This window comes from Phaethon lepturus, unplaced genomic scaffold, assembly GCF_000687285.1.
Source record: "Phaethon lepturus isolate BGI_N335 unplaced genomic scaffold, ASM68728v1 scaffold21756, whole genome shotgun sequence".
NCBI classification, from domain to species: Eukaryota; Metazoa; Chordata; class Aves; order Phaethontiformes; family Phaethontidae; genus Phaethon; species Phaethon lepturus.
The window spans coordinates 1-19,376 of record NW_010545892.1 but is presented as its reverse complement, the minus strand read 5'-3'; the positions used below and the strand labels follow the sequence as shown (position 1 = coordinate 19,376).

The 19,376-nt window shown below is 37.8% G+C and overlaps 1 protein-coding gene across 1 annotated transcript; it reads left to right on the top strand.

Annotated features, from left to right (window-relative positions):
- Window positions 1-1,459: 1,459 nt before the first annotated feature.
- On the top strand, window positions 1,460-18,040 carry HNRNPK (heterogeneous nuclear ribonucleoprotein K). Its single transcript, XM_010289123.1, is given in 16 exon segments — window positions 1,460-1,514; window positions 2,307-2,318; window positions 2,394-2,491; window positions 3,857-3,913; window positions 5,393-5,436; window positions 6,339-6,415; window positions 6,710-6,770; window positions 7,018-7,138; window positions 8,157-8,285; window positions 8,733-9,040; window positions 9,401-9,455; window positions 13,055-13,105; window positions 15,869-15,890; window positions 15,968-16,050; window positions 16,544-16,713; window positions 17,505-18,040. Coding segments are annotated over 16 exon segments (1,377 nt in total). The 3' UTR covers window positions 17,539-18,040.
- Window positions 18,041-19,376: the final 1,336 nt, after the last annotated feature.

The following is a 19,376-nucleotide window of genomic DNA, read 5'->3' as shown; positions in this document are numbered from 1 at the left end:
TTTCCGTACGCGCGGCTTGGGGGGGTTTGGTCACGCGGGTAAATATGGGCGACTAGGGGAGACTAAGATCTGGACAGTGTAGTACAGTCCACTCCCCGCAGCCCTATTCTTGAGGTGATTGGAAATAGAATAACCAGGATCTGAAGGGATTGTTTAAACCGTGTAAAAATCTGCCCGGCCCTTTTCTACTCTCCCCCCGCATAACAGCGTTTTGGCAACGTCTGTCAGACATTTCGTTGTCATTAAGTCTGTGTGTGTCCGTTAGCTCTCTTAAGTGCCTGGAAAGACCAGTGTGTGCTGGGAAGGCAGTCGCTCAGCAGCAGCTGGCTGTAAGCAAGCGCACCGATCGGCAGTACCTGCTGTTAGCCTGTACAAGCGGGGCAACGATTGCAAATTAACAGCTGGCTGTGAGTGTGTTTAAAAAGTAATATGCATCTATTTTATTTTTTTTCTTCGTGGATACCATAGTGAGTGTACTGTTTGTTGAGGCAATGGAAATTAGTAATTATACAAGGAGGAAATACGTGACTGGCTGTGTTGTGGAATACATTTTTGAAGAGAATAAGTTGCAAAATTACTACTTTTGTCTAGATTTCTCTTTAATATGACAATAATATTCTGAGATCAGCTTAACAAAAGCAGATCACAAATGAGATACCTATTTTGGAACGTCATAGTGAAGCTCATCTGCTTTTGAGGTTCTTGGTTGTGTGTGCAGAGGAATACATGTAACGCAGAGGGTGGTATTTTTAAAAGATTTTTTTTCCCAGTGTGTCTAGAAGTAGTTTGTTGTTTGCTCATCTTTTACACTTGAGTGGAAGGCATGCCAAAATGCCTGGTAGTATGTTGGTAGAGAATTTATAAAACTAATGCTGACAATTTCCATAATAGGACGTATTTTAGTTTAGAACCAAGCAGCAGGAGCAGATTGTTAACGTAGTGTCCTTTAAAAAGTAAATCCAAGTCATGTAGCATATAACATGTTCACTTCAAATATCTGAAAATAATTTTTAGTAACTGTGGTTACTTAAAACTATAATTCAGACAGTAATTGTTTATCTCAGTTTACAGACTTGTCTTTTATCTATCTGCTCTTAGGAGTGTGTTTGGTCTGGGTATGCTTTCCCTTTTATTAAGGAAAAACTTTGCAGCAAAAACTCAGGTCAAACCTCTGGTTTTTGGCCCTAGTGAGAATAGGAGCTGTAAAGCAAGCAGAGTTACAACTGATACATGCTGTTTTTATAGGCTCTTGAAGCAATAGGCTGTTTAATTTTGATCCCGCCCAGAATACTTGAGTTTTTCTCTGCAAGGATATATAGTAGTGGTAAGTTCTAGAAGCAGGCATTACTTTTTGCCTTTTCCTTTTAGCATGATGTACAGTTTGCGTTTTCACAAAGTAGATCTACAGGCTTTTTTATTCTTCAACAGGTTTTGCCTGCCCACTTAAGAAAAAAAGGCAATGGAGACTGAACAACAGGAAGAGACCTTTACCAACACAGAGACAAATGGTAAATGTTTTAAAGGACTATTTCTTTTTAGAAATAACCTCTGTAAATTTCAATGTTTCTAAATATTTTGTGATGCTTTAACTGTATCAGATGTTTGTATCAGCAGTAGTTTTGCATTCTGCATTAAATCTTTTAATTTTTAATTAGACTGTGTCATTACACATGCTTTAGAAGCATAAATGCATCATCTTTCTGTGGGCATGTTTTAGACATGGGATAAGTAGCTGAAAGTTATAAGTATTTGAAAATATTTCATAGTTAAATATTCAGTCCTTGTGTGGAGAGTGTGAATATGTAAGAATACTGTCAGGCATATCCATTAATTGTATTTTGTTTATCGCAGTTTTTACACATAGGGCTATAAATATGTAAAATACATCTAAAGAGCTTCATGAAAAACTTTGACATAATTAGTGAGGAAGTTAGGGCATTAGTGTCATTGATTCATCCCAGTTTTTCCCAAACAGTTTTTGAAGTGCTACTTTACTGTAATTCCACCAGTATTTCACTGTTGCACAAACTACATTTGATCTTGTTGCCTGAAAGGTTTTTCAGAATTGTAAATAAATACTGTGGGAGATACTGCACTGTTTAAACAGCGTGTCATGAATTTCTCACTGGCTGTGTGCAACATTCTCGTTTAAACCATAGTTTGTAGATTTTAATGGATATTTCAGTTGTTAATTGATACGTAAGCTGAGTAAAGTAAGTAAAGACCTGTTTCTGTGCTATGGATACTCAGAGTAGGCATCAGTAACGAGTGCTGGGCTAATAGGAGATAATGTGTTAAGAATGCAGAGCATGAATTTGGTATGTGTTCCATTTTATTATGACTTAGAAAGTTAAATAAATGTTTGTGTTTCCCCCCTATGGACCTCTCTACAGGCAAACGTCCAGCAGAAGATATGGAGGAAGAGCAGGCCTTCAAAAGATCTCGGAACACAGATGAGATGGTTGAATTGCGCATCCTGCTTCAGAGCAAAGTATGCTTTTTTGTTTTTACTGTCTTTGCTTATAGCATTGCTCAAGACCGTGGTGACAGAGAGTATGTTGGGATACATGTTTAGAAAGAACATGTACTTCATTTACTATGAGATAGCTTATTAGGAATAACAAAGTGTGTGTGAATGGCAGTAACAGTGTACTGTGATGGAATTATCTTCAGTGGTTCTTTTAAAGGGTGAGTCCCTGTGGATCAATACCGTTATTTTTAAAAGACGTACTTGCTGAAAAAATAGAGCAATAGAAATTATTAAGTGTTCTTAGCAAATGACGGTGTATTAATCTTTGGAAAGGAGGCAGTTTAGAGAATGATCAGCTAGTGATTGTAAATCAAATATGAGAGGTAAGAAGAGAACTTACTTAGGATTTTAGTAACTCTCTCACACAGATCTACTAAACCTGTTCAAGTATATCTACAGGAAGAAATGTGGGAGTAGTGCTTCTGGGATTGCAGTGGTTTTGTTGACAAGTATAAATAGTTACAGTAAAGTTGCTATGTATGAATCTCCTCTGGTTTTTCCAGTAGTTACAGATGATTTGTACTTCCTGAAGTATTTCAGTCTTTGTGTTGGCATGGAGGAATGTTACCCTAACTCTGCATGGTATTTCTGACCAATAGTCAAGTTACGTGGAGTATCACAAAATGTTTTGCATGCTGTTAGCATAATGTATAATCTGTGTAAGAGAAGCAGTGCTTTTGCATGTAATCCTTGAAATAACCTGGTAAAAATAAGAGTTTTGCAATTACAGTTTGTGACTGTCTGCCAGTTTATTCCTGTTGATATTAGAAAAAAAGTGTTAGTGACTGTTAACATTGGCTTTAACCTTTTTCAAAATATACTGCTCTGAGAAGTCAGTTAAGTTACAGATGTATAAACCAAAATTAACACTCGAAGTTATCAAGAAATGTTTTGGAGTGCAAAAATGCAACATGCAAACAAATTCCTTAAGAAAAAAAAATAGTTGATTAAATAAATTAGGGAAATCATTGACCTACATTACATTTATATAGTATAATTTTTTGAGAGCTATAGTGTATGAGATTGCTTTAACACAGGCAGAATTGCCTAGAAACTTCCATTTGGAATTGAAATACTAGTTGCAAAACTGAATATCCTTCTCCTTCCTAAGTTCAGTGGTAAGAGCAATTGATCATTTTTTCCATGGACAAACTATATTAGTTTGTTTCAATTTGATTTGAACCTTTCAAAAGCAGTGCCTGCCTGCCCCCACTCCCTCAGCCAACAGCATAATAAAAAAACACATTTACCGTTCTTAGTCTTAGAGCTCAAAAACGTAGTCTGTGCTGTGTTGGCATAACATGACTTTTGAAAACTATTTTCCAGAACGCTGGAGCAGTGATTGGAAAAGGTGGCAAAAATATTAAGGCACTTCGTACAGACGTGAGTATATATGAGTTTGAACTAATTTAACACCAATTCTTTCAGAGCACTACATCAAAAGCTTGGTTGCGTGCATTTCTAGAAATGGGAGCAATTCAACTCTAGACATCTATAGTCTAGTTACAAACCATTTGTAATGATTGTTAGAGTAGATAACTTAGTTCTTCAATTTCTATTGTAATTAAAACCCAGCTTGACTCATGTGGGAGGAGAGGTTTATATTAAATCTCTTCACTTTTGAATAGGATTCCGCTAAATTACACACTTCAAGTGAGTTAACATTCTAATTATAAATATTGACAAAGCTTAAAATCCTTAATTACACCATTTCCCATATGTGTGAATCCATTATAGTACTGCTGAAACCATTGCAGGTGGCTGGCTTAACCCAGTGATAGAGGAATTCTTTAACTTCCTTTAAAAAAAGCAAACAAAATGGTCCATCTGTTCTTTAACAGCTTGCACATGAAACATAAAAGCATTAATGTTAAGGTTGCTTGATTTAAATGCGGGAATAGAACAGTAAAGGAACATCCTATTCTGTTACTTGGAAGCATTTTTAAATGGTCATGACTTACTTGCCTATTCACATTTTACAGTGGGTTGACTCTTGTGATTAGACACATGCTCAGTGTTAATGTTGTGTATTTATAAAACTCGGCAACGCTTCTTAAATTCCATTTGTTTACACTCCTGTACTTAACATCAGCTACAATTTCAACAGTTTTTCCAATCAAGACTCTGTTCAACACAAGATTTGGCAATATATCATTATAAATCCGTTCCAACTAAGTTCATAAACTACCGTAACTAGAATTGAGGTTGAAGTTGAAATGGTCAGGAATCTTACATATGCTCACTAACTTTGGCAGCTAGTTGTTTTTGGGATTTTTTTTAGGGTAGTGTTTTTTGGCTTTTGAAGTAAATCAATACGTCACCTAAGTCCAGATCATTTACGTTGGTCTGGAAAACTAACTTTCCCGATTTGCCCAAGGTTCTAGTTATATCACTCTTGACAGGTTTTGTGTCTACCCTCATGAGCCAGCCTGCTACTGAAACATATGTAAAAAGTAAAAAGCAGTTCAGTCAGGTCAAGTGACTCAATTTTAAGGTCCATACTGTTAAGCCACAGTCGGTGTAGCAATCCGTTATTGTGTTAGTCTTCAGAACAACTTAAGCTTGTTTCATTAATTGAGAGTAATGGGTATAGTTTGTATTAAATTAAAATTTATTGCTTTTCCCCCTTTTCCCTCTCCTTGTTTTTTTGGCCATATATCTCCGTTGCCCATGTACTGGATCGACTTGCCCCTGCGTTGCCCACCATGACGTTGGCCCATCCGCCCCTGAACGCCCATGTGAAAACCCTGGTTGGCTATGCCCAAAAATGTGCTCGTTGCCAAACGGGTACCATACTTGACAACTTCCGATTGAATACCCATGCCCAATGCCAACATCCACGAACGCCAATGACCAATGCAGTACAATGCCAGTGTTTCAGTCCCAGACAGCAGTGGCCCCGAGCGGTATGTCCCAACAGTTTATGCCTCACTGCCTGATTAGAAAGAGAGAAATGTATTTTATTACCTGCCTTTGATATAATTAAATAGTATCCCCTTATAGACGGTGTATTGTTTTTTTTCAAGTTTTCTGTCTTATTTTCCCCATTAAGTCTTTTTGTCACTGAACTTTTACGTGAGTTGCCCACCCAAACAATCCACTAATTTTATTTCAATGGAAGGAGCACAGCTTCAAGTGTTGCATATTCGCTGCATTGTAAATCAGATTGTTTCAAAATACTCTCTCGCTCTGTTTTTGTGGCCCACCTTGCTCCCCTCAACATTGCCTGTTCATAATTATTTCTGATGAAATGCTAACTCTGGTCACTTTCCTTCACTTCTCATTTGTTTTGTCTTTTTTTTTTTTGTCTTGCATTTGTATTTGTTTTCTTAGAGAGCGCATTAGTAATCTAATTTCTGACTGGTCTCATAACCTTACTCTAGATACAGTGTTCACCAATTGCATATCCCCACTTTCTCTATGAGGTGTGCCAGTTTTACCAATGTACTAGCGAGGGTATCCTAAATTAGTGGTGGCGGGGAACATGAATGTTCACTTCTACTTTCAGTTCTGCGTCAATTTCTTGCCCACTTAATCTGAGCCCTTCCAAAAGCCCATTCTGTCTGTCTTTCTCTCTCTCTCTGCAAGACCTACCTAATCTTAAATTTATCATGCATATATATTGGGCATAAACAAAGATGCATGTGTTTTAAATTGAGCAAACAGGTTTACTTTAAATGGGGAATACTAATTGTAAGCTCTTCTGTGTAGTAAATATTGTTAGACTTTTGTGTATGATGATGAAAAAAATTTACTTCTACTACTTCTTTTCCACCTTCTCCATGTCTGGTATTATGGCCTCCAACAGCATCTTGAGTATAAGTGCAGATATAGAGACAATTGGAGAAATCTTGAAGAAGATTATCCCTACTTTAGAAGAGGTACGTCTCCTAATGTTTGTTTCTTTTTAGAGGCAAAAGATTAGCTTTTGAAACAAGATGGTTATAGATGATTTGCAGCTTTTTAAATACAGTAAATTAGAAATTAAAAACCAAAATCCTTTTAAAGGATTATGGCTCTCAAACTACATGTTGGCATTTTTTTGTAGAGGACAAAGTCAATCTATTCATTAAATTAACATTTCGAACAGCCTCCCCCCTTTCAAAATACTTACCTCGTGACTTGTTTAGTGCCCATTTTGAAGTAGTTGTCATTTGTTTCCAGCGTTAGCTTTGTAAGTAAGAGTGGTGAGCTGTTTGGTATCATCTTGAATCTTTTTAGAAAGTTGTACAATGTAATGTAATAAAGGGGGGGGAACCCCAAAACGTATGAACTGACATAAGTTTATGTTGAGGTGAGGTGCTTAAATAGTTGTGATCCTAGCAAAGGAAATACAGGATTACAATTCAGCAATAAATAAAGTCATACCATTATGTTTGGAGAAGAAACTGAACAAAACTCCAAATATTTTACATTTTTATGTAAATAAAAATTATTTATTTAATTATTATGACTAATACTTTGTTCTTTTCTTTCTATGCATCTTTCTTACAGTATCAACACTACAAAGGCAGCGACTTTGACTGCGAATTAAGACTTCTCATTCACCAAAGTTTGGCAGGAGGAATTATTGGTGTCAAGGGTGCTAAAATTAAAGAACTCAGAGAGGTACTTGCTTACTGTTCTTCTGAGATTTGGGTTTTGTTCAGTAAACAACTTGTGTTTTGTGTTCATAAGGGGCAAGTATAAGTATCTTCCGTGCAGTAATTCCTTCAGGGCATGCTGCGTACATGATTTTGATGTTCTGAGATGGATGTTAGTTGAAATTTTCTTTCAAACCTTTCCAAAAGTAAAGTCATTGTTGGTGATAGAGAGCGTAGGACTTCTTATCAAGCTTCTAAGCAATATTCATGGTAGTGTTTTTAAAGAAGGGTATTTTCTTCTTTTCAATTAAAATAGCATTCATCCGTCCTCCTAGAATGAACTCTTGCACAGACTAGATTTATTCCTGTGGCTGGACATGCAAAATGGTTTAGGGTGAATGCATCCCCACAAATTATTATGATGATAATTCAATAGATGTCTGAATTTTACTAGAAAGGGCAAAAGGGCTTTTGTTTGGTGTTTTTTTAAATTCTACCTCCTTGAAGACCATTGTTTTCTTTCAGTGAAGGAATGAGATTTTAAAAAGCTAACAGTCTCTATGAACTTAAAACCCCTCTGTTTTCTGTCCTTCCTTGGCATTGTGTCAGAGCAGTTTCAGGTCAGTTCAGGTATAAGCTGGTGCCTGTTTGCGTGGATTGAGAAAGGCAAGATGACTAGACATAATCCTTGCATCCAAAGCATGTTTACTTGACACGTGAAGGTTAATACAACCTGCGAGCTCACAACGGATATGTGCTCCTTTTGCTAGTATTTAATTAAATGATGGTGTAAATGGGACATAATTGAAAGAAGAGAAAATGGAACTTTTTTCCTCTTCATACAAAACTATGTCAGTAGAAATCTTAAAAAAAAGTAATCCTAAATTAAATTTGTTGTGAGAATTCAGAAGCCAGCATGCACTTAAAATGGTTGGGAATTTAATTGTCTTTTGGATTGTTTCTTTAAAAATGTTTTAATGAGTATATAAAGTTGTTTAAGATACTTATATTAGACAATCTTGGATATTTTTTTTCTTCAACAGAACACTCAGACCACCATTAAGCTCTTTCAAGAGTGTTGTCCTCATTCTACTGACAGAGTGGTGCTTATTGGTGGAAAACCTGATAGAGTTGTTGAATGTATCAAGATTATCTTGGATCTTATCTCTGAGGTAGTGTTTGTTAAATTTATTTTGTTCTTTCATTGGCATTCATGAATGTTAAGGATCATTTGGATGAAAAACGTTATCTTTCAGTTTCTATTTTGAATTCAGTACCTCCTGCTTTCCCAGTAACAAAGTGATTGACTGACTGTAACTGGCTGAGGAAAGCAGTTTTTGACACTAGTGGACCATTATTCATGCTTTGCATATCATTAAGATGCAAAAATTGAAGGGGAAGGGAGACACTTTTTTTTTTTTGCCACTGATAAGTAAGAGCAGTTTATCATAGTTAAATTCACAGGAAGCACATAACCATCTCCTTTCTTACCAGCATTGTGAAATTGAGAACATGTTCCAAATGTATAAATTTATATTTGAACATTCAATATATTTAATATGCCAATTGTAATAGTCTTAATTGGGTTGGGGGTTTGTTTTTTTGTTTGTGTGTTTTAGTCTCCAATTAAAGGACGTGCCCAGCCTTATGATCCCAATTTCTATGATGAAACATATGACTATGGTGGCTTCACAATGATGTTTGATGATAGAAGGGGACGTCCAGTAGGCTTTCCGATGCGTGGAAGAGGAGGTTTTGATCGAATGCCCCCTGGTCGTGGTGGACGACCTATGCCTCCATCAAGAAGAGATTATGATGATATGAGCCCTCGCAGAGGACCTCCACCACCTCCACCAGGTCGTGGTGGTAGAGGTGGCAGCAGAGCTCGTAATCTTCCTCTTCCACCTCCACCACCTCCTCGTGGCGGGTGAGTTGTTGCATAAATGCGTTACATAAAACTCAGGTTGTGTACAGTCTGCTGAATCATGTTCCTTTTCCCAGTGTGTTTTCCACATTTCCATGTCGGTAATGATTATGCAGGATTGAGTGTGTATTATACCAGAGTCTTTTGAAAAGTGGTGGAATTTAATTACTTGCTGCACTGTAGTAATCTGTCAATACTATAGTCAGTAGTTCTGAAACTTTTATGTCATTCAGTACTTGGCTAGAGTAGTTTGAAATTAGTTTGAAATTAAATTTTCACACTCATGTTTCACACACAACTTAAAGCAGAATACATAAACTAGTTTATAACGCAATTCATGTGCTGTTGCTTTTTTCATTTTAGAGATCTTATGTCCTATGACCGAAGGGGCAGACCGGGAGACCGTTACGATGGCATGGTATGAGTTTAAAATTTGCCTTGTTCTGTTTTGTAAGCACAGTTAGCATGCTGACTGTCTGAAGATACTGTTGCTGAACACATTTACTTAGGTGTGGGACATGCATGGTTTAGGTGATAAAATGGTCCCTCCTGTGGAGGAATGTTTGGGGTGTAAGTGGTATCTGAGACACGATTTGTTCTTTCTTTTCCTCTCTGCCATCAAAAATGATACAGAAAGTTGGACTGTGCTCTACCCTGCAGGTTTTCTTGCACTGACCATCTTTCAGATTTTTTTAAATCAGAATGACAGAAATGGGAATTGGTAGGCTTTTCAGATAATGAAAACATGTCAGAACAATGTTCTCTTAAATTCTTTTATTCATATAAGCATTTTTAACGCTAATGTTGGAAAACGTGAATATAGATAGAATTAAGAGCTCTAGTTGGATCTGGAAGGGGATTGCTCTTTCGAATCAATTCTTGTCTATTTGCTGGTTTCACTCTCTGAAAAAAATCTACTGTAATAGCAAATGTTTGGAGCTAGGGCTACTGCTAAGCTGAACCTAAAATGAAATTACATGTGATCAACCACACTAACGCTAATACTTGCTGAGGAAAAAAACCAAACCTCTTAACAGTATATGGGGGCTTAAAAAAAGGCTTTAAGATACTCTTCCATATTGTATTCCAAAATGCTACTTTGTAGCAGTCATTTACTATTGTATTAGATTCCTCTTTCCTGGGAAGAGAAATCATATATGTCCAGGAGGTAAAGCTACAGTAATATTACTCTTTTGTCCTCTGGACTTTGTTTGGCACCTTCTTTAAGATGTCAGGTGAGACAAGATTTTTTTTTTTTTTTTTTTTTTTTTTTTGCTTTTAATGAGTGCAAGAGAAAGGAGTGGAGGACAGCTATGAAATGGGCTACCTAAATGGGGCTTTACACATTGGGAGTAAGAGTTACTGGAAGTATGTATTGCAAGAATGTCACATGCTTACTAGAAATATTAAAGGGAAAGATTTGCACAGTTACATGCCCATGCTACTCTACATGTTAAGAAACTGGAAGAATTGACAAGTACACCTCCAAGATTCTGTATTTGTATTTCAAAGATCAGTTCTTGTGTTCTTATATTTGCAGCTAATAAAGACAGTGCTAGAGCATATAAACTGAGCAGCCAGCCTTTCATTGGGTATCTGGTTGAGCACAGTCTTACTTAGCTTGATTTTTGGGCAGTAGTGTTGTTTTAGTTTTATTCTATTACAGCTAGAATAGAAAATCCATTTTGACTTGTTTAGCCTGACTTTTTATGAGGCTGACATTTGCTTTCTTGACATGAGTTTCTACAAGTCAGTGGAGTCATCTCTGCTTGGTTTTTTTGTCCCAAAAGAAATTTTATTTCCTCTTCACAGTGGAGCTGCTCATGGCTTTGGCTTCTTTATGATAGGTATCAGCCTGCTTAAAGCAAGGGCTTCCCAACAAAGACTGTAGTTAATTTCTAGTTCTAGTTAGCCATGATCCTGGTGTCGTAAATTGTGTAAGCAGATACGTAAGTCTTCATGTGGATTGTGAGGCTGGAGCTGGAAATGTCATGCCAGAAATGTAAGGTCTTCCTATGCCACTTTTCGTTTCATGTAGAAACCACTCTAGCAAAACACTTAAACTAGCGTAAACTAACGTCACTGTGGTTTGTGAACTAAGCAATGCATGGGAAAGGCTGCTTTCAGAGAGCAGAAGTACTCTTTTACACAGATGCAGTAAAAGGAAAGAAGAGATTATTTTCTCAGATGAACATCTCCAAAATCATGGAAATGTTGAATGTATGGAAAATTTTTTTTTTTTTGTGCCAGTTCCCTTTTCCACTAAAGGCAGAAAGATTCATTAGTTGCAGACCTTCAGAACCAGATGCTGAACTCTGAATTTTCTGGAATTCTAGAGATATGACAATATTGACAGCCTTGTAAATGCTGAGATGAAAAAAACCATATTTTGATTTAAAAAAAATACATTCATTCCCCTTACCCATGCAGAGTCACCCACTTCAGAAGATACTTGTCTGTTAGCCCAGCTTACAGTTGCAACTTAATTATGCACTGCTGTTGGAAGAGTTCCCTTGGTTTATAATCTCTGTTCTGAAGCTTCTTCCTGAAGGACAGACTTGTGTTGTTTCTCTGTTAACAGAGCTATAAATTTCATTACGCAACTACTCTGAATCAAATGCCTATAAACCATAAGGGCTATTCTGACAGGTGAAAAAAACAATGTATTTCAAATATTTCTTTCTTTAACACCCTCATCCTCAGGGGTCTTTTAGTACAGAAATGCACACAGATACTGGTGGGAGGGGTGGAAAATAAAGTGGACAAGCATATAAAGCCATTTTATCCCTTCACCTCTTTTTTAATTAACTGATAAGGTACTAAAACTTTCAAAGCACACAAAAATTTTAAAACCTGAGTTAATAGAGAGTTAAATCAGAATGTCTCCTGTTAAGTGGACTGTCTCTTCGTGGACTTCTGTGAGTGTCTTCAGACTTTTAATGCGCTTTTGCTCCTTCACATGCTTCCTAGTTTTTGATCTTTTTTTAAAACTTGTACATCTATGTGTACATACATGTGTCTTGCCATATAAACACTTGAATAAAGGCACATACGCTTAAAAAAGTAAAAAACATTCTTCATGTTTAAGAAATCTGACATCAAAAAGCATGTAAAAAAAATCAGTAAAGGAAGAATGTAAACTCCTCTATTTAGCCATGTAGATGGAAGAAAGTAATAAAATTTCACTCTCCTAGGTCACTCTGTTAAAAAAGAGAAAATTATGGTAAAAGAATTCTACATCAGTTAGGACTGCATGCATCTTTCTTTCATGAGATGTAGACACTAGCACAGATGAGTCCGTAGAGTAGAATATTCTGTTGTTTGTGTTAAGGTATATCCTGTTTGAGAAGTTGGTTTTTGAGTGTACAAATGAACATCAATTGCTGCAATTGTAGAATGCTGAAAGAAAGAAATGGTATATATCACACTTCAAAACTACAATTAAATTTCTAATATAGTTAGGCAGCAGTAGATTGTTAATCTAGTTATTGGCTACATGAGGTATATGGAAATGAATTTGTGGAACATGAGAAGCAGTGTCCTGCATGACCTGCTGTTGGCACAGAGGTAGTCATTGACAGTTACTTGTTTCAGTCCTACTAAAGCATCATTTTCTAATGGATGGCAGAAATAAAGTATTTTTTTAACACATAGCAGAGAGAAAAGATTTTTATATATAGTGGCACTTGAAGGTCTTCAAAAAGTAAAAAAAAGGAACACAAAAAAAAAGCTTGGTCAAGCTTTGCTCTGCCATTAGCTGTCTGACCACCTTTGTTAGAGGAAAATCTCTTTATACAGAGGGGAAAAAGTGATGTGACCAGTTCCTTCAAAGTGAAAATAAATGGGAGTGATTCTTGAAAGTATGTGATTTAGACCACTTTCAAGTCAAATTTGTTGTGGTATAAATGTTTCTCTGTACCAGTATGTATTGCATTTTCTTGCCAAGTTACCTATAAGCCTGGACATGGACTTAATTTATATTTCTTTCCTCTTTTCCTCTTATGCTGTGTCTGGAAGATGATGCAGTGTCATGTGGATGCCTGTGATGACATGCAGCCCCCAGAGTTGGTGAGTGTGCTCAACCTTTTTTCTGCTTTATTGAAATGTTAAGTGATAACGGGAATTTCTTGATCTTTAGTGTAGTCAGTGGCAGCTTGGACCTGTTGAAAATCATAGAGCTGTCCTGACTCAGAATTTATTGGCCATTTGTCTTAATAGGGTGTCCTGTGCAGGCACGTAGTAAAAAGAGAAATGTGGAAGTATGCAGGAGCACAGGCAAAAGAGAGGAGCTTTTCTGTACTTCTTTTTGCCTCTTTTACCACCCCCCCATTTTTGTGTTGTAAATAGTAACTGATAAGAAAACACGTTATGAAGTTAATACAAAATACATATCCTAAATGCATGCACCTGCAGTGCGTCAGTTATATTTCAAACAGCAAATACTAAAAGTAGCTTCTTGCTATTATGCTTTACTTATCAATGTATTTGAAAATACACCATTTGATGAGATAGATTTTGGGAAGTTACCGGGTTCATCAAGGCGTTCCTGCTGTCTAGAAGATGGCAAAGTGCTGACAAATATTAAACATCAGTTCTTAGCTTACAAAACCACAGCAAATGTAATTACTTATCTGCTGTCAAGTTCATTTGCTTGTAGTCTGGGGAGGCAAAAACGATCACGGAAAGGATTATTCATTACAACAGATTAGCCCAAAAAGGGATCCTGTGGCAAATATCAACAGGAGTATGTCTGTGAGTATGCAGTATGCTGCTCTGATCAGCCTCTGAATTACATCTTAAGGAAAGTCCTTCATTCTCTTATATTTTGGACTGCACTGTAAGCTCTATTATGTTGTATTACAATCTGTATTGCTAAGTAACGTGATTACACAATATAGGTTGCTTAGAGAATAAGCTCAACTATTTGGTCTGAGTAGTTTCCATTTTGATTTTCCAAAAAGGTTATACGTAAATAGTATTTTGGGAAAAGTTACTGCATTACAACGTCTGCAAACAAGTAGTTGTGCTTGGTTGATCTGTCTGGCTGCCAAATACCCACCCAGCTGCTCTTTTACTCACCTTCCTCATCAGGATGAGGGGAGAAAGTAAGATGGAAAAGCTTGCAGCTGAAAGTAGAGATGGGGAGATCTTCCTAATTACCATCACAAGCAAAACCGAGTCAACTTAGGCAAGGTTAATTTATTGCCACTTAAAAATAGAGTAGCATGGTGAGAAACAAAGAGGAAAACTAAAAACACCTTTCCTCCCCTCCTTCAGTTCTTCCCAGGCTCAACTTCACTCCTTCATTCCTGACTCCTCTACTTCCTCTGCCAAGAGCGGTGCAGGGGGGCTGAGGAATGGTGGGTTGCAGTCAGTTTGTCAGTTCATCACACTTTGTCTCTGTTCCTTCTTCCTCACGCTCTTGCCCTGCTCCAGTGTGAGGTCCCTCCCATAGGATACAGTCATTCACAAACTCCTCAAATGTGGGTATTTCCAATGGACTGCAGTTCTTGCAAGAACTGTTCCAGCCTGGGTCTTCTTCATGGGGTGCTGTCCTTCTGTGTGTGGGGAACATCTTCCCTAATGGGGAACAGAATGCTCCAGTGTGGGTCCCTCACAGGCCACAGGTCCTGCCAGATGCCCGCATCTGTATGGGCTCTCCACAGGCTGCAGCTTCCTTCAGGGCATGTCTACCTGCTTACAGCATAGGGTCCTCTGGGGCCGCAGTGTGTCTAATCTGCTCCAGTGTGGTTCTCTCCATGGGATGCAGGAGAATCTCCATTCCACCACCTAGAGCAGCTTGCCCCCCTCCTTCTTTACTGTGGTGTCTGCAGGGTGGTTTCTCACTTTTTCTCCCTCACTCATCTCTCATAAGTGGTGCACACTGGGGTTTTTTTAACCTTTCTTAAATGTTATCACACAGGTGCTAGCAGCTTTGCTGATGGTCTTGGCTTTAGGCAGCAGTGGGTCCATTTTGATGTTGGCTAGAACAGAGTGGCTTTGTCTGGCACAGGGGCAGCCCCTGGTCTCTTCTCACAGAGGCCACCCCAGCAGTCTCCCGGAAGTTGAATTCTGGAGAACTGTGCATATATATTTGCCGCTTCTGTAGGAAAGTATAAAAATGGGGTTTGGGGCACTTAGAAGTCATTAAATGAAATGAAGCACTTGATGTCAAACACTGGTCTACAAATCCTAAAAAATAAAAAGGGGCTAGGAGTGCTTGTTGCAGTGATTTGGATTTGGTATATGATAGTTTTAGCCAGAAAGGATTGTAACATAGTCTGAATCGAGAGGCAAGTTGCAGAGCTATTCTTAAAAGCTGGTTTTCTCCCTGGAGACCTAGATGAAGTAGGATTGAGAGTCACTGGGTAAACTTTTTGTCCCAAAACTAGAGACTTGAGTCTCTCCTGAGCTGTATTGGTAGCATTAATAATGCTATACTCTGATATTTTGATTTGAATGTGAGTTTAGTCCAAGGGTCAGGAGTAGGTCAGCATCAAGAGCTGTCTACCAGCAGTTGAATTAGTGCAGCTGCTTGGTAAACTGGTATGGCTGGATCATCTATGTCATTTTGTGCCTTACTCCTAGAGGTCTTGACAGGGCAGGATGAGAGGTTGACACTTCCCCCACCCATCCTTTTTGTTTCTGGTGTGCATCAAAGGCATACTGAGGCAGAGGGCACAACACTGTAACATTTAGAGTAAGGTTGGGTGTTCAGATTTTTGCATAAAACAGGCTCAAAGTTAACGATATGATACTCAAGAAGAAAACATATTAATGAAGCATGGCTGTTCACTATTTAAGGGGTTTTTTTTCTCTTTTCTCTTACAGTTTGAGGGTGGATCTGGATATGGTAAGTATTTATATAGAACTTTTGCATGCACTTCATTATGTAGTTATCAAAGGGCTTGATGCATACGTTTAAATCAGACTATTCTTACGCAGGGGGGCGTGGTTCATATGGAGATCTTGGTGGACCCATCATCACGACACAAGTAACGATTCCCAAAGATGTAAGTAAAGTTGACTTGCTTTCAGCCTGTGTTTTCTCTTAAAGAAAGTCACAGCCTTTTCTTACGACTATATGAATAAATCAGAAGTACTTCAGGGTGCTTGATGAATACTTCCAATATAAAAAACGTGTTTCTAAATCACCAGAAGTCTATTCTTCAGGTGTGTGTTTTGTGTCTTCACTTTAGAGACACACTAAGCAATGTTATTAATGTTAATATTCAGTAATAGAGATGGTCTGTGTAACTTATTTCTTGCAAATGAGCAACTGGTTTTCCCAGTTTTATCCCACCTGTGTTTACACAATAAATACTGCAGGAGATGTTTTGAGGCTGTAAAGAAGTAAGCTTCCATTGCAACTCTTAAAACTAAACTTATGGAAGCTACTCAAACACTGCTGTGATTTTTTTTTTTTTTTTTTTTTTTTTTTTTTTTGGTAACTGTTTTTAGACAAAAAGTTGTATCAGGAAGTGAATGCTTTGCTTTTTCCCCTAGCTGGCAGGATCTATTATTGGAAAGGGAGGCCAGAGAATCAAACAAATACGTCATGAGTCAGGAGCTTCGATCAAAATTGATGAACCATTAGAGGGCTCGGAAGATCGGATAATAACTATTACGGGAACACAGGACCAGATACAAAATGCACAGTATTTACTGCAGAACAGGCAAGTTAAAGTTAAATGTTGTCCCTGCTGTTAATTTTAAACTGACTTGTACATTCTATGGCTCTTCTCTGTGATAGAGTTTCTAGAAGGCAGGTTTTAAGTAACAATTTGAACCTAACTTCTCCAGCGCTAGTTGTGCCTTGATTTTCTTCTGTTCTCCATTCTAATTAAAATGAAGACACACCCTCAAAACTAATCTTGCTGGAAGACACCTTAACCAAGCAGTCCTCTCATTTCTCTGGTGAAAACTGCTGCAAAAAAACTACTTGTAATAAATTACATAGAGCCTGTAGAAAATATAGAAGATTTCAGTGGATGTTGGTCTAGTTCTGTGTGGAAGACTAGTGATTTTGTTGTTTTTAGATAACTAAATTGACAACAAATCACAGTCTGCCATATGGCACAGACCATGCCTCTACAGGAAAAGTTGAAATCGATTTGGTGCTGTTAATGCAGCATTTCACACCTTGCTGACATGACTTTGTCTTTTCTGCCAAATATTAACAGCTTCAGATTTTAATTTGCTTAGCTTTGCTTTATTAACATGCTGGCTGTCATAGCAGATTTTAATGTTTTAACTTGAATGTTTGGCTTTAGATTAGTAGTACTTAAATGTGCCTAAAATATATTAATATACCTATAATTATTAGCCATTAATCTTTTAAAATTATTTACTTTTAAATGTGTAAGAAATTTGTAATTTAATCTGCTCTAAGAATGTCATTGTGAATGTTGATGCAAGATGTATGGTCCATCATTCTAATACATGCTTTTTTCTTTTTCTTTTATAGTGTGAAGCAGTATGCAGATGTTGAAGGATTCTAATGCAAGATTATTTTTTCTTTTTTATAGTGTGAAGCAGTATTCTGGAAAGTTTTTCTAAGACTAGTGAAGAACTGAAGGAGTCCTGCACCTTTTTGTTTTTTTTTTTTTTTATCTGCTTCTGTTTAAAAAGCCAACATTCCTCTGCTTCATAGGTGTTCTGCATTTGAGGTGTAGTGGAATCTTTGCTGTCCACCAGCTGTAATGTTTTAGTTCCTTACAAATACGTGTGGGGGGGAAGGGCGCACGAGACTAACATTGAAATTTTGAAGCAGCAGCAGAGAGAGTGAATTTTATTTTTTTGTTCATTGGTAGTGGTAAACTGTACTGTTTTTCTGTAATTGTTGTGAACGCCCTGCTTTATGTACACTGTTTTTTTTTTTTTTAAAGGGGGGTGAATACTGGTAGGCCACATGTCCCTGGCATCCTTTGAGAGAACTGTGCAGAATGTAACGCTCTTTTGGAAGAAACATTTCATGATTTTTAAATAAATTCAGTGAGCCTATTCTTGGTGGTCATTTTTCTTGAGATATACGGAAGGTAGTATCTAAAGTGGGTAATACCCTCTTTTTTCCTTACCAGAGAATGCATAAAGGAAAGTTTAAGTTTGCTCTTTGATATACATAAGCGATGCGGGGTTGTTTTTTGACAAATTAAAGAAATCATGTGAAACCAATGGCTCTGCTTTGCTGTTTGGGGAAAAAAAAGCGCAAAAATATTCATGCAAATGTTGTGTAAAACTTTACATTTTTGCAAGTGTTTGGCCCTCTTTGCAGTACATATATTGGTGACAGTATATAAATAAAGTATTTTAAAACTTTGTGATGTCACTGAGTAAACAGTGGTGAAGTACACCTGGTTATAGACAGCTTGCTTAATGCAGATAACACTGTTAGAAATGACAGTTGCTGTACCGTTACTGAAAGAATTCTAGTTGATTTATGAGCTTTCATTTGTATGAGGTAGAAACTCTTACACATTGGCAAATTGACAGTATCTAACTCTGTTACTTGTTTTTCATTGTATGCAAAAGTTAAACTTGTTTGGTTTCCCTGTTTTATGTTGAATTCCATTAGGAATTATTTGTGAGAAATTAAAAAATATAAAGCCTCTGGATATCTCATGTAATACCTTGCCATTTGTATTTATAGTTTACAAGTTTTAATTTCACTTCCTGAATAAAAACAAATTTTGAATGCAGGTGTGTTGCACTTACGAGTATGATGGGTCCATCGTTTTTTGGGTTTTGGTTTTGGTTTGGGGTTGGTGTACCCTGTCCTCGTCCACCCCCAGGGACTGTAGAACATTTCACTTTGCTTTTTTTAAGGGCACGGGGTAATCTGAGTAGTAGGCAGCCACTCTTAACGCGTAACGGGGAAGGCACGGAGCTAAGAGCTTATGGGTGAGGCTGACGTCCTCCGCAGAGCTAAAAACCCTTTGAGGAGAAAAAGCCGCCCCGGCCTTGCGGGCCGGCGCTGGGCTCGGTAGCCAAAGGCGGCCGGGCGAACGCCGGCACTTCCTCAGCAACGTCAGGCACTGGCTGCCTACGTCAGAGGGAGGTGGCTGTCACCAAGGCAAAAAGATTTTGGGCAAAATGCAGTTTTTTAAACACGAATTTTTCTGCTTGCCTGCCTGCAGCTTGCCCTCGTGCAGGAGGGTGGCGGTGCCTGGTCTTAAACCGGGAGGGAAGCTCCACGGGCATCCCGACGCAACGGGGTTGGTTTGTTTGCCTCCTTCGTTTTTCCCCTTTTCTTTTTCAATGATGTGCATCTTTCGGAAAATTTCCTTACCAGGATGCTGGGCGTGTGCACTGCCTCCAGCTTGGCAGGATTTGGGGGCGG